The sequence below is a fragment of the Thamnophis elegans genome, chromosome 3 (genome assembly GCF_009769535.1).
Source record: "Thamnophis elegans isolate rThaEle1 chromosome 3, rThaEle1.pri, whole genome shotgun sequence".
NCBI lineage: Eukaryota > Metazoa > Chordata > Lepidosauria > Squamata > Colubridae > Thamnophis > Thamnophis elegans.
In genome coordinates this window covers 15,400,404-15,415,589 of record NC_045543.1, presented here as the reverse complement: position 1 = coordinate 15,415,589, position 15,186 = coordinate 15,400,404, and the positions used below count along the sequence as shown (strand labels likewise).

Sequence of the window (15,186 nt, the reverse complement as noted above, 5' to 3'; positions counted from 1 at the left end):
TTGATGAATATTTTCCTTTTGAAAACAAAGGCTGCTTAGTAAGTCTCAAACATCTGGAGCAACGATAGATTAACAGCAGCCAACAAATGGGTTCCATAATATCCAGGAGTTGAGGTCAAGACAAATGAATCCATTGTGCTGGCTTCAGAAGCTTGCCTTCTACTCTTCTCCAATCAAAACACAGTTAAACAGCAATTTCAAAAAAAAAAGCAGCTTAGTGAAATATTATTTCTCTGTTTCTTTGTTAACAAATGGAAATTGTTGCATTATACTGAAGTATTTTTTTTAAAGGACACTACTCTTACAAATCATTGTTGAAGTGTTTTCCTCTTCTTTTGCATCAATGTATTTATTTAATATGTGTGGTAGAAACAATGTGGTATGGAAACATAGTTAAAACAATCAAGCTTGGCTTCCTTTAAATAAATGTATTGTTGCCACCCCCTTACACATCTGTTTTATTTGGCACTTGCAATCATTAAAAAGGCTCTAGGAAAGCTTTTTTGTCTATTATAAAGTGAAAACCAGAAATGCATGTATTCCCATTCAACTATCACAAACATTTCCACAAAATCTGCTGGTTTGCGGTTTACTCTATATATTTTAAACATCTTAGCTATTCTTTAAATTTGACATGAAGAAAAAAAAGAACATTAAATATATTTATTTGTTTGTCCTGCACATCCCGTCAGTGTTGGAGCTTAGTATTTTCTGCAAAAGGGGATTGAATTGAACAGCTGCCTCCAAATAGCTTATTACTTACTTATCAGTGTCCTAAATAAAGAGGACTCAGGTGATACTATGTTTCCCCGAAAACAAGACAGGGTCTTATTTTCTTTTGACCTCCGAAACAAGCCCTTGACCTTATTTTCGGGGAGGTCTTATTATTTTTGAGGTGCAGGAGGCGGCAAACGTTGTCACCTCATGGTTGCTGCTGCGTTGCAATATTTTTCAGGACGGTTTATTTTTGGAGGAGGGCTTATTTTAGCGCATGCGCTCAAAAGCCCGATTGGGCCTATTACCCAGGGAGATCTTATTTTTGGGGAAACAGGGAAAAGAGTAAAGATTAGAGAACAACTATTCCAAATAAAATATCAGTATAAATATTTATATCATCTGCCTATCCTAGATCCTTGGGAAGGACTTGATAGGCTGAAAAAATTGCCAAATCCAGTCTGAAGATTTGACTGACTGTATGACAAACTTTTATATCAAAAGGGCCTGATATTTAGATTGATGTTGATGATAGTGTAATCATCTGTGTGTGGTTTTTTTTGGGGGGGGGAGGGAATTCTCCAAAATATGGTTATACCTTAAGACACGTTTCTTTATACTGTTGCTTAGCTAGCTGGTAGCACTGAATTATGTCTGCTATCCTCTTCCAGGACGAACTTCTGTGAGGTAACATCTTTGCTCTAATTGGGAACATTGACTTCAGAGTATTCCTTAATCCAGAGGTGGGTTCCTACCAGTTTGCACCTATTCAGTAGAACCGGTTCGTCAAATCTACCAAACCGGTTAGAAGAGGTTCCACCAGTGGACCCGGAAAGCAGGCCACACCTACAGAAGAGGTTCCAAATTTTTTTGAAACCTACCACTAGTTCTTGGATATGATTATTCTACACTATCATGCTCGTATTTATAAAACTCAGTGCCTCTGTGAAAGGTAAGGATGACTACTGCGTTTGTGGTGCAATCAGAACATTGCGTGTGCTGAAGTTGTTTTAACGCAAACCAAAGATGCCTTTTAAAAAACAAGTTTGCATCATATTCTTATGCATGCCAGTGCTGTGTGTGAGGTAATTTAAGGTGGTTCTGACAAGTGTCGTCAGCACCTTCATATCCGGTCACATGGGTGGCAAGCCACTCCCATCCGGTCACATAGGCTGCAAGCCACTCCCACAAAGGAGGCCACACCCACAGAATAGGTTCAAACAATTTTTGAAACCCACCACTGCCTTAATCCCATCCAGATAGAAAAAAAGAATTCCACAACATGTAAAATGTTATAGGCACAAGGGTTTTGGTGAGAAAACTGGAATGTTTATCGTAGAGCAGAGGTGTCAAGGGCGATCTGGCCGGCGTGTCTGGCCTGGAAATAGCAAAGGACTGGCCCGTGGTGCCTCTGCCAGTGGAGCTCATCGGGGGGGGGGGGGGGCATTGAGCTCTGTTTTCGCTGGCAGAGGCACCATGGGCCAGTCCTTTGCTATTTCCAGGCAAGATACGCCAGCCAGATCTAAGCATCTATTTCCCCTTTTGCGTTTAAGCATGCAAGAAGGGACAGGAAAGAAGAAAGGGAAAGAGGAAAGACGAAGAAAAAGAAGGAAAGATGGGAAGATTGCAAGGAAGGGAAAATAAGGAAAGGGGAAATAAGAAGAAAGAGAATAAAGAGGAAAGAAAAAAGAAGGGAAGGAAGGAAGAAAGGAAATTATAATGAGAGTGTGGGAGGGTCTCAGGAACGCCTTAGTACTTGGCCATAGGAAGGTCCATAATTGTGGAATATCTATCATCACACGACAATTGCAGGTTAGTTTTTGGTACCTGTTAAAACCTGTGATTTTTTAAATTAATCCAGTTAAAATCCAGTTTTACTAAGTGATTGATTTAATAGACTGCCCTTTACTTTCCATAACAAAAAAAGATGTTAGAGTGTTCCAGTTTAATATGTCTTTCTCAGCTTTTCCTTCCTATGATATTAACCTATTTTGTATTCTAATTGATACATTGCCCTGGTGTTATTTTGTGATGAAATATAGAGTGATAAAGACAGGGATAGTCATGCACACATGAACAAACAACTCTACAGTGTCTACTGAAAAACTGAATTATGTAAGTGGAAACGGGAGGAGTTTTGAAATCTCAAGTGGGAAATAACCTAAAAAGGCTAATGAAAAATAAAAGCAATCTCCAACTGCCAAATAACCCAAAAAAGATATCTCATAATAAATCGTTTTTATGGTTAAATATATCATAGACAAAATTATTTTGACAAGAATCCTCAGTTGAGCTTAGCTGGCCACGCCCACACCAGCCCCCTGAGGTCAAACACAACCTAATGTGGCCCCCAATGAAATCGAGTTTGACACTCCTGCCATAGACATCATAAGCCAAGATCATCTTTTATTCCTTCATTTTTTTTATTCCTCACCAGGCAAAGAACTTTTATTGTTAGTATACAGTAGAGACATCTGTAAGAAGTTGCAATGACATTAAATTATGTGTACTGTTCATAAAAATGTTATCCCACAAATGGCACAATAATGTACTCATGATGTTTGACCTAAATAAGTAAATTACCAAGGTATCTGAGAAAAGCTCTTATTTACAAGCCACAAGCAGTGGCAATTTGAACTGAATGAAGAAAAGCAGTACATTGTTTAAGTAAAAAGAGAAGTCAAGAAGAGAATGCTTAAAACAGATGACAGAGTCTTACTATAGTGAGAAAAAAATAAATAAAAGGTAGGGAAATATGCTGGGTGAATAAAGATGATGAAAAGTTGAATTTTTAAAAACATGAGAGATAACAGAATCTCTGACAGCAACTGAATGCTAAAAATGTTCTGGATGTTAATTTCCAAGAGAAGCTGTGTTGCTTCTGGAAGAGAAGTCAGTAACTTCTACTTATGAGAAATATACTGGGCTTCTCTAAGAATATTTAGTAAGTCTTAATTATAAACTAAAATAGATAATTGTCTGCCTTGTGTATCATGTTACTTCATACAAAAAAGCAAGCCATAAACCATGATTCACAAACCACAAAAGTTAAACTGCATTGTTGTTTAGTGTTATGAGAGACCCCAGCTACAATGTGTTACACATATAACAGGACTAAGAAGATCACCATTACCAGTACTTTAAATAATTCTATAATACAATAGTATACATATAGTAAACTATTAAAAAAGGTCATACAGATACCAAGAGGCAATGGTAAGCATTTTCTAGTGCTGCTCCAGGCAACTGCGATCAAAAATTACCAACATTATGGTAATATGTTCAAAATTTCATAGTAGAGTTGATTTGGGCTGATTTTGAGTATCTTCACAATACAAACCACACAGTGTAAGAGTTGTCTACGGACATCTAGGCAATTGAGCACCATAAACTAATATGAGAGCAGAATCCCAGTGCAGACTGCCATCAACAGGCAAGTCAACCGAAAGTAAAAATTCATACCCTCTAAAAAGTTTTTAACTCATTATCAATTTTAAAAAAAGATACACAAAGAAGTTGCTTCTTACTTTGGTTGTTGAGGCTGCAGAATTACTGGCTGCAAGGGTAGTTATCACATCGCTGTTCACAGTAGTGCAAGCCCCTGTGGCCGGTGCATGCAATCTGGATTGGACAATTGGTACAGGCAGAAGACCTGGCCTATTGTTGCTATTGCTGTTCACTGTGCTGTTACAGTTACTGTTGCTGTTCACATGATTCCCATTGGCATTCCACTCCCGGCGATCCCATCCTGTGCGATAATCTCTTTCAAACCGGCTGTGGTGCCGTGACATCTCGGCAAAACCAGCAATTGCCGTTTCTCACCGGGATTTTATCAGATTGCCTATCGAGAACCAAAGCAAAAAAACAAAGAGAAGTTAATAATTTAAACCTCAGGAGAAAACACACACACACATACACACACAGACCACAAACATGCCACTAGAGGTAATTTCCTTGTTTTAATTCTTTGATTGGCAAATGAAGTTAACCCGTGCTTGGACACTCCAAGCAGCGCCTAGGAGAATGGCGTCTAACACATAGAGGAGGTACCACAATAACCCGGGGAGACAAACCAGAGACAGGCTACAATGAAACACTAGATCACATAAATTGACATTTCAGCTCTCAGTGACAGATTAGTTTCTGAAAGCAGGATTATGTTTCACTTTCCCTCCCCAAATACCCGTTTTGGGTCCTGTATCACACAACCCCTGCGCTCCATGTTATATGGTTCTTTGAAAACACTGCATAGGAAAAATGAGTAGAAAGTGGATTTGCTATGGAAAATTATTTAGTTTTAACATATAAAAGGAGTAAGGTGCACAAAGAACAGTGCCATAGAGTTTTAGAGAATGACAGGGTTTCTAAAGGCAGATAAATGCTTTTGATTTAATTACTATTTTTCTATATAAATTGCTTCCATTATAATATTTTTTTGGGGGGGATTTAGGTATTATGAAGACAAGGCACTCTATGTTAAATGTCAACATCCTTGAGAAAAGTATTTAAGTTTTTTTTTTAAAAAAAAAAAAAGAGCTTCCTAGAATGTCCAACAAACATAATTTGATACAGAATCCCAAACTGGAAATACATCCAGTATAATGATTTGCCCTTCAAAATTCCTAAAGGTCAACTCCGTTTCTTGGAGAATCAATTTCTTATCTGCCAAACTCCTAAACTCCCCTATTAATTTCTCTGTTCTATTTTGTAAAGTAATAATATTGTTTTTACAATCTGCTAATTCAAATTTGTAGGAGGATGTTGTTCGTGCCTACAGATTAAACAGAACACTCAAAGTCAACAACAACAAAAATCTTATTTTTAATGCATTTTAGAAAACAAAAAAAAAACCTGCAGTAATTCCCTCCTCTTTAATACAAAGAATGTCAGTCAGAAAATGGGGAAATTTATTTATAAATTTGTAGGACATCTGATTCCACTGTGAATCTGGACAGCATATAATATCAATTTAAAACAATGCAATACAGAACAATATAAAAAAATCAAACTTGAGAGAAAAATGCCATAACCTCTAAACATCGCACACTCCATTCTAGCCCAAAGACTGGGGATAGAGTCAAATTTTAAGGGGTTATTTCAATAAAGCCAGAGTGAGGGCTGAATAGATCTATGGGGGAAGCTGTTTCAGAAGGGAGATGCTACAATATTCAAGGTCTAGTTATTGAATCCCATGAAATGATACTGCTTAATCAACAGAACTTTGGTGCCATTTGGACAGTGATGGCTAACCTTTTCCAGACCGAATGCTCAAAGCGCGCACACGCCCGAACCCCCAAAATCCAGTGCACGCCTCAACCCCCAAAATCCAATGCCCATATGACCCACATGCATGTGCTCCACCCCCTGCATGCGCCCTCCCCCAGCGCATGCTTATGTGTCCCCTGCACATGTGCCACCCATGCATTCATGTGCAGGGACTCAATGTCCAACTGGCCAGCAGGAGAGGCTCGTGCTTGTGTGGTGGAGCTGAACTGCGGCGACGGCTTGTGTGACTACAGAGAAGGCACTGCGTGCCACCTATGGCCCGTGTGCCATAGTTTCGCCATCACGGACATAGGACATATATGCCATACAGTACAGGTAGATACAGACAGTTCCTTAAGAAAGAAAGACCCTGACATAACCAGGCTCTTTGCCATATAGGGGAAAACAATGCACAGCTCACTGTGAACCAGAGCAACGCGTGCAGCAGTGTTTTTACATACTGTTGTTGCTGTCTTCAAAATCTAATGAGAACGCTTTAATTTCTACAATACAGAACATTTATTCCGTGGTTTCTACATACAGATAAAATGTTATACTAAAACATACAATCACAGTTGCTATAAAAATAGCTACCATAGCTTGTTATTAGAAGAGAAAAAAAAAACACACACACACACACACAGACCTGTGCATTTACAGATAAGCATCTACACTGCACTAAAAGTTGCCAAACTAGATATTTTGACAGGCCCTACTTTGTTTCACATTCCCCGTGCAATGGCTGCAGAAAGATTGAGAGCTTTTCTGTAATCAGATCTGATGACAAGGACTGCATCTGCTAAGTGTGAAATACTCTACATCTTCATAGTAAAGCCAGAACCGTTTCAGGGAGACATTCAAAAGCGGAAGCATTTTATCTGAAAACATAAAATAAGACCATGGTACTAAATTCAAACAAAATGTGCTAATGTTAACAGATTTATGGGAATACTTTCATTCTTGCACCACAACAGCATATTAAAAACAAAGCACCGTGTTTTTCTCTTGTCAAAAACATGAAAAGGATGCACTACGTGCCAAATGCTTCTCTGCGTGCTAAATTATTGATTTTACCTGGATTAACAGAATATCACTTTTAACAAGGAACCTTTTAAGCTACATACTGCCAACTGCAGAACCAAAGAAAATATTGTAAAGGTGGTATAGGTTTCCTCCCTCCCCCCCAACATCCATTCTTTCTAGGCCTGGGTAGTTGGTTTTTCCTCTCTTTGTTCCTGCTCTTAGTCCAGAATTGTATCACTGAAGCCATTCAGGAGCTTCTACCCTATTTCAATGTTTTGTTCATTGATTTCCTCTTCAAACCAGAGCCAGTTCAAAGCTTGGGTTCTGAGGACTCTGATCTCCCCTCCTCCAAAAAAACATATTGATTTGCCCTTATTTCACCATATGCTCTTTTAGTTTCTTATGCTCCTCTGACTTTTCTTTCTGTTTCCAATTACAAGGTCCTAGGGTTCTGTCTCCATAAATCTGAAATCTGTTCCCACCTACCCCTTCCTCTGTGAAAGTTTAAATACTTTTTTACTTGACTAACAGGTTAATGTTTGTGGGCTGCTCATATCACACTACTCACAGTCAGGTCTGTTGTTTTCAGGTTAGAATTGTTTTATATTCATTAAAGACACAAAGTAGTGTCGTATTTTAAATAGCAGAATAACGGAGATGGAAGGGACCTTGGAGGTCTTCTAGCTCAACTCTGCTCAAGCAGGAAACGCTGTAACAGGGGTCGGCAACCTTAAACACTCAAAGAGCCACAAAGGTTCTAACTTCCCCTGACAGGAAGTCCAGTTCCTCACCATAGAGTCTCCTCCTAGCACGGCATCCTTTTTCCTCTACCTGTCCTAACCGAAAGCCCTATCAATTGTGGAGCTGACCGGCGACAGGGAGCCGCAGCAGAGGGATGAAGGAGCCACATGCGGCTCCGGAGCCATAGGTTGCTGACCCCTGCCCTATAACATTTCAGAAAAATGCTTGTTTAATCTCTTTTTAAAAACTTTAAAACACCTCCAGTGTTGGAGCACCCACAAAATATGAATGGTTAGGTTTGATCGATTTTTGTTCTAAATCTTGGTTTTACTGCTTGGTTATTAAGATATGAACTCAGTCTCTTGGGTGAAATTTTCTATTTTGTTTTTCTTTTGATCTGTATTGTCCCCTTTCAGCAACGTAGCCAGGAGCCATACACCAAAACACCAAACTGAAAAACTATATTTGGTTTTGGTTTAGCACAGGGGCGTCACGTGACATATCTGGACTTCCCCCCCCTTCGCTATACTGGGCGTGGGTGTGGCCAGCATGTGACGCATCTGGCCTGCAGGCCGTGAGTTTGACAGCCCTGGTTTAGCACATGTAGGAATCCAGCCATTCTGGTTTATTCAAGAAATCATGATTAAAACAAGCCATAACTTTCTGGAAAGAGTTTAAACTACAGAAGACTAGATAATGGGCACAGGGCCATCTAGGCAACAGTAGTGCATGGGGTTTTTTTCTGCTAAGTATTTCAGTAATACAACTTTAAGAGGATTTGGGGAAGATGAGTGAAATACAATAGCATGGGTGAAACGGGTAATATCTACTCAAAGGCAGATGAGATTTTTTTAGCAGTCAACATCTGGTCTTCTGAGAGTTTCCCCAGAAGCATTGGAAAGGTCTGGTTATATATCTACCAAGGCCTTGAGAGAGAAGGGGATCTAAAGAAGACCCTGGTATTTCTCTGGTGGGCTCAACACTATCCTGTACTTAAGGTGAAAGGAACTGCTCATGGCATCAGCAAATCTATCCAGACAGCATTTTCTTTAACCACATTGACAAGTAGGTTGTAACCTCCACCCAAAAAGCATGGTCAGGAAGTATTCCGTTGGTATTTCTACGCATCTGTAAGTATCATTGTTATATTGATTGATAAATTAAGCCCTACCTGCCCATGGCAATTTGGCGAAGATTTCAGCTTTACTGAGGATGATTCTGAGTACTAAGCCAATACCACAAACCCACAGACAGATTGGATCATTTGCTTTCACTTTGTAGCCTTTTAGTGGATTACAATATTTTTATCCAGTTTTCTGATTTTTTTTTTTTGAAGAACCAAAATCTCTCATTTCAGCTTCTGCCTTGATCTCTACCCTCCGTTACGTTCCTCAAAAAAGGAAAGCCATGCACTCCTTTTCTTCTAAAGATTTGTCAGACCATAAATGTATCCTTGCTGGATCAGATCTAAAGTTTATCTGGTCAGCCAGAAGTTTTCAGGAAACTCACAACCAGACATGAAGAAAATGCCTACAGCCTTTTGTTCTGCTCAAACAATAGGAGGTACGCTTTTGTTTTCAGAGATATGCTGCTTTTTGAACACTGGTGCTCAGTAGGCTAATAAAAAAACAGAGAAAAATCTCGCCAAAGCAGGACATCGTTTGGGCTGTACATTATTTTTAATAATTAAATTTCAGTTGCAGAAAAAATATTTTTTTCTTACGTACAGGCGTTATTTTAGGACAATCATGACAAAGGACACTTATTATTTTTTTCTCTGCAAAAAATATTCTGTAGAACCAAGGAAAAACATTTTTTTTCAATGTTTAACATTTTAAAGCAGTTCCATTCTCTGGGTAGCATACAAAATTCTGAAACACAACAGTAGGGAAAATAAAGGAAAGCTGCCTAGTCCCCATTTTAAATATATATTTTGCGACACTTTAAGACAGTGATTCCCAAACTTGGCAACTTTAAGACTTGTGGACTTCAAGTTTGGGAACCACTGCTTTAAGAGGACAATAAAAATACGAAAGCAAAGTAACATCTACAGTAACGTATCATCGAACCGAAGTGAAGAAAGATGCTTTAGGAAAACACACAATCCTTAAGAGACCCAACACTTTCCTGAGAACTGTACAAGATTGTGCTGTTGTGATTTCATGGTGAATCTGTGGTCAACAACTAAAACAAAATTAAGAAGCAAGGAGGAACAAAAATTAAAAAGTAGGATTTTTCCTTTGAGCTTGACTCTTGATGACTTCATGGACCCATTCCTGTAGTTCTTTTGGCATCACTACAGAAGAGTTTTACCGCTGCTACAGAGGTGGTATTCAGCAGGTTCTGACCAATTCTCTGACTGGGCCCGACCCCATCTATTCTCTGCCTCCTGAGTCCCAGCTGATCGGGAGGAAATGGGGATTTTGTAGCAATGTTCCTCTGGAGTGGGGTGGGAATGGAGATTTTACAGTATCCTTCCCCCGCCATGCCCACCAAGCCAAGCCATGCCACGCCCATCAAGCCACGCCCACAGAACCAGTAGTAAAAAATCTGCTTAGTTTCAGAGACCACCCAAGGCCAGCCAGATGCTGACATCTGAGGAGATATAAGGGAGATAGATGGGATAATCCCTGGGCTTGACATTTTATTTATCCCTCTCCAAATCCAAATCCCCCTAAAGTGTGTGTGGGGGTATGTGTGTGTGTGACAGCCTGACATTCCTGCCTGGCTGTTCTCCATATCTTTGGTATGTAATTTCTCCATCAGTTATAAATGCATACAAATTTAAACAGATTTCCATAAACATTTTTCCCCTAATGTACCTGATTTCCTAATATGAAATTGTCAGCTCAGTTTTGACAAATACAGGTAGTCTGTGAAAGCACTTTAACCTATTTTAATGCATTTGCAGCATATAATTTCCCCCAATATATAAAAACATGGTTTTGCCTTTTCATAACGTGTACATTTTAACACCTTCTGATTGGTTAATTATATTGCAACATTAAGAAAAGTGCAAGTATTGGAATATATCTATTTTCCCTTCATATTTTAGCCATGAAGTGCAAGTTGAATATTTTCCCATTAAAATGGAACAAAACTCCCCCAATCAAATGGAGCAGTTCAGTGACACTTTAGTGGTACTTCATCCAATCCACTGTCATGTCCAAGCATTGTTTTCTCAAGTGTCTTATCCATATTAAATGGACATGCTAATTTGGGTTCTATTTGTGCTCTGAATCCACATTGAATGTATATCACTGTACAGCTGGTCCTTGAGTTATCACCACAATTGAGCCCAGCATTCCTGTTGCTTAGCAAGGCATGATGAGCCATACATGTTAAACTAACAAGCTTCGATAAATAAAAAAACAATTCTGCATGTACATCCAGTTGCCATATATAAGTGAGCTGTGCCTCATTTTATTACCTTTTTTGTCACAGTTAAACAAATCAATGTAGTTGTTAAGTCAGTGTTTCTCAACCTTGGCAACTTGAAGATGTCCGGACTTCAACTCCCAGAATCCCCCAGCCAGCGAATGCTGGCTGGGGAATTCTGGGAGTTGAAGTCCGGACATCTTCAAGTTGCCAAGGTTGAGAAACACTGTGTTAAGTGAATCATGTGGTCGTTACGTAAATCTGGCTTCCTCCATTGACTCGGCCTGTTACAAATCCCCTGGGAAGGCTACAAATGGTGATTACATGACCTCACGACAGTGCAACAGTCATAAATAGAATATAAATATAAACATATAAATAATAGGAATAGGAGTAGAATAGAAATAGAATAGAATAGAATAACAGAGTTGGAAGGGACCTAGAAGGTCCTTTAGTCCAACTCCTTCCTCAGGCAGAAGACCCTCTACCATTTCAGACAAATGATGTCTAATCTCTTCTTAAAAAGTTCCAGTATTGGAGCATTCCCAACTTCTAAGGAGCCGAGGTGGCGCAGTGGTTAGGGTGCAATACTGCAGCCACTTCAGCTGACTGCTAGTTCTGCAATTCAAATCTCACCGGCTCAAGGTTGACTCAGCCTTCCATCCTTCCGAGGTGGGTAAAATGAGGACCCAGATTGTGGGGGCAATATGCTGACTCTATAAACCGCTTAGAGAGGGCTGAAAGTTCTATGAAGCAGTATATAAGTCTAACTGCTATTGCTATTGCTATTCTGGAGGCAAGTCATTCCACTGATCAATTGTTCTGTCAGAAAATTTCTTCTTAGTTCTAGGTTGCTTCTCTCCTTGATTAGTTTCCAAGTTGCCAAGCACCTGAATTTGCAATATCATGGGGATGCTGCAGGAGTCATTTTATCAATACAATACAATAGCAGAGTTGGAAGGGACCTTGGAGCTCTTCTAGTCCAACCCCCTGCTTAGGCAGGAAACCCTATACCGCTCCAGACAAATGGCTATCCAACATCTGTTGGGGCATTCACAACTTCTGGAGGCAAGCTGTTCCACTGATTAATTGTTCTAACTGTCAGGAAATTTCTCCTCAGTTCTAAGTTGCTTCTCTCCTTGATTAGTTTCCACCCATTGCTTCTTGTCCTGCCTTCGGGTGCCTTGGAGAATAGTTTGACTCCCTCTTCTTTGTGGCAACCCCTGAGACATTGGAACACTGCTCTCATGTCTCCCCTAGTCCTTCTTTTCATTAAACTAGACATACCCTGTTCCTGTAACTGTTCTTCATATGTTTTAGTCTCCAGTCCCCTAATAATCTTTGTTGCTCTTCTCTGCACTCTTTCTAGAGTCTCCACATCTTTTCTACATCGTGGCGACCAAAACTGAATGCAGTATTCCAAGTGTGACCTTACCAAGGCATTATAAAGTGGTATTAACACTTCACGTGATCTTGATTCTATCCCTCTGTTTATGTAGCCTAGAACTGTGTTGGCTTTTTTGGCAGCTGCTGCACACTGCTGGCTCATATTTAAAAGGTGGTCCACTAGGACTCCAAGATCCCTCTCACAGTTTTCAGTGCCGTTCTAGTTTCAAACAGGTTGTACATCGAGAACTACCTTTGTACAATGAGTGTAGGATACCTCTCCTATATTGGTGAAAGGGGGCAAAGGCAAAACAAGCTGTCCCTGATAGCAGTAGCAGTAGACTTATATACCGCTTCATAGGCCTTTCAGGCCTCTCTAAGCGGTTTACAGAGAGTCAGCATATTGCCCCCAACAATCTGGGTCCTCATTTTACCCACCTCGGAAGGATGGAAGGCTGAGTCAACCCTGAGCCGGTGAGATTTGAACCGCTGACCTGCTGATCTAGCAGTAGCCTGCAGTGCTGCATTTAACCACTGCGCCATCTTGGCTCTTGATTCAAATGTCAGAACGCAAATGGGTAATGGAGGCATTTGCATGACAACACGCATTGTTATATTAGCCTCCCTGCAGTTTGCTGCCCTAGGAGCTGTTGTAATATGGGTCCCCTTAGGCAGAGATATCTGCAGGAACCAATGTTTCCCTCAAAATGATAAAAGCAGCTGTCTACTGTTGTGATGCAAGCTCCACTTCTTGCTTGTGTTGCCATGGTGTGACATTGTGTTTGTCATTTTCCCTACTTTATCCCCCCTGCTGTTCCCCCCACATCCCGCCATTAGGTAAACCCTTCAGAAACTTAGCCACCAAATTCTGTACTAATAGGAACTTCCACCTCATTTTAAAGGCCTTTACAGAATTTCAGCCAGGAGGTTAGGAGAGAGAAATCTTTTAATGAGTCTGCTTTCCCCTAATGCCATGCTCTGCAGTTTCTTAGCCCTGTGGTATTCTGTTTGCTTTATTAATAAGAGAAGACCCAACTTTCTTTGAGAATATATGCATCTACGACAAAGGCGGGGGAATAAATGAAGCATTTAAAAATAAAGATAATTTTTGGCTTGAGGGGATATTCTAATAACAGCAGCGAAGGCAGTTCAGTTTTACATATTAGTTATATACAACAACTGGATGTACAAGCAGAATTGTTTTTATTTATTTATTGAAGCTTGTCAGTTTAACATGCCTGCTCATCATGCTTATTCCCAGAGTATATCAATGTGCCTTTTGCTGTTAACTGTACAGATCCAACCACAGATCATTACCCTTTTATCAATCTTGTTATCTGTTCTGACCCCCTCCTCCACCCAGTAATGAATGCCGAGACAAGCTTAAATGAGAATGTCCTTTAATAACAAGTTCAGACTCTCAGTGGGCTGAAAGCCAAGTAAACAAACAGATAAGGACCTTGGCAGCAATTCAGACAAACTCTGGCAGCAATCCAGCCTGCCAAGTTTGTTTCTCTTTAGTCAAAGCGTTGACTTCTGCAAGAAGGGCGTGGCACAAGCAGTCTCTTTTATAGTCTGGAGAGGAGCCTAATGACCATCAGCTGAGCGTAATTACACCCTGTAATTATGTAGTTGTTCTTGACGCTGAGTAGCCCTTCGATGGTGTGCATCCCGGAACAACTCACAGTTGGTTTTTGGATCACTCTCCCTTGTCTCCTCCCCACTGATCCAAGGCTCAGGTGCCACCTGGTGGCCAACCAGTCTCTCTGCGCCCTACTCGGAGTCGGAACCCTGTCCAGGGTCCTCCACATCCTCCAGGGCTGACTCATAGGGCCCCTCGCTGTCGGACTCTGGTGGCAGCTCCAACGGCTCCTGCTGGGCCACAACATTATCCTCTTATTTTTAGTAAAATATGGAAGGAAAAATGGTATTGATTTCATCTGCTAGTTATTTCTGTTTTGACATTAAAGACAATGCCTGAAGAGCAACGGGGCTAATGCCAACTCCTCTAACAAAAAAAAAAGTACCAGTAATTTAATTGCAAAATTAAGCATTTCTCATCCAAAGCACTCCTCTTCTCTTTGCTGAAAACCATCTCACATGTCTGCTATGCAATTTCTTTAGCACTATTAGGTCAATACCGGTTTAGTTAAACACAGAGTTCAGCATGGCTAATAATCAAGACCTTTCGTTGTATCTCCGACAGTTTCCCTGGATGCTGCATATGGACACAAATTAAATACAAACCAAACTGATATTTTGCTTTATCTCAACTGAATTATTCTTGGGGCTGTATTCCCATGTTCCTCAGGATGCTTTTCAGGGTGGGCTAGAGTCCGTGATTCCGGAGGCACATCCTTTTGACTTTCCAACACCACTTTATCCTTTCTGTTTGCATATATGTACATCAAGACAGTGTAATATATTATGAATTTATGGAATCCTTCCAATGAAGAAAGAATTCTTCTTATCTGAGCTTCATTAAAGGTAAAGGTTCCCCTCGCACATATGTGCTAGTTGATCCCGACTCTAGGGAACGGTGCTCATCTCCGTTTCAAAGCCGAAGAGCCAGCGCTGTCTGAAGACATCTCCATGGTCACGTGGCCAGCATGACTAAATGCTGAAGGCTCATGGAACGTTGTTCCCTTCTCACCAAAGGTGCTTCCTATTTTTCTACTT

General features: G+C 40.3%; 1 protein-coding gene across 1 annotated transcript in view; it reads right to left on the bottom strand.

Annotated features, from left to right (window-relative positions):
* Positions 1-15,186, bottom strand: part of KLHL29 (kelch like family member 29) — a 358,553-nt gene that overhangs the window by 279,633 nt on the left and 63,734 nt on the right. Inside the window, exon 2 of the mRNA XM_032212530.1 lies at positions 4,242-4,555. Coding sequence (XP_032068421.1) covers positions 4,242-4,505 — 264 coding nt within the window. The 5' untranslated portion in view covers positions 4,506-4,555. The remainder of the gene's footprint in view (positions 1-4,241; positions 4,556-15,186) is intronic.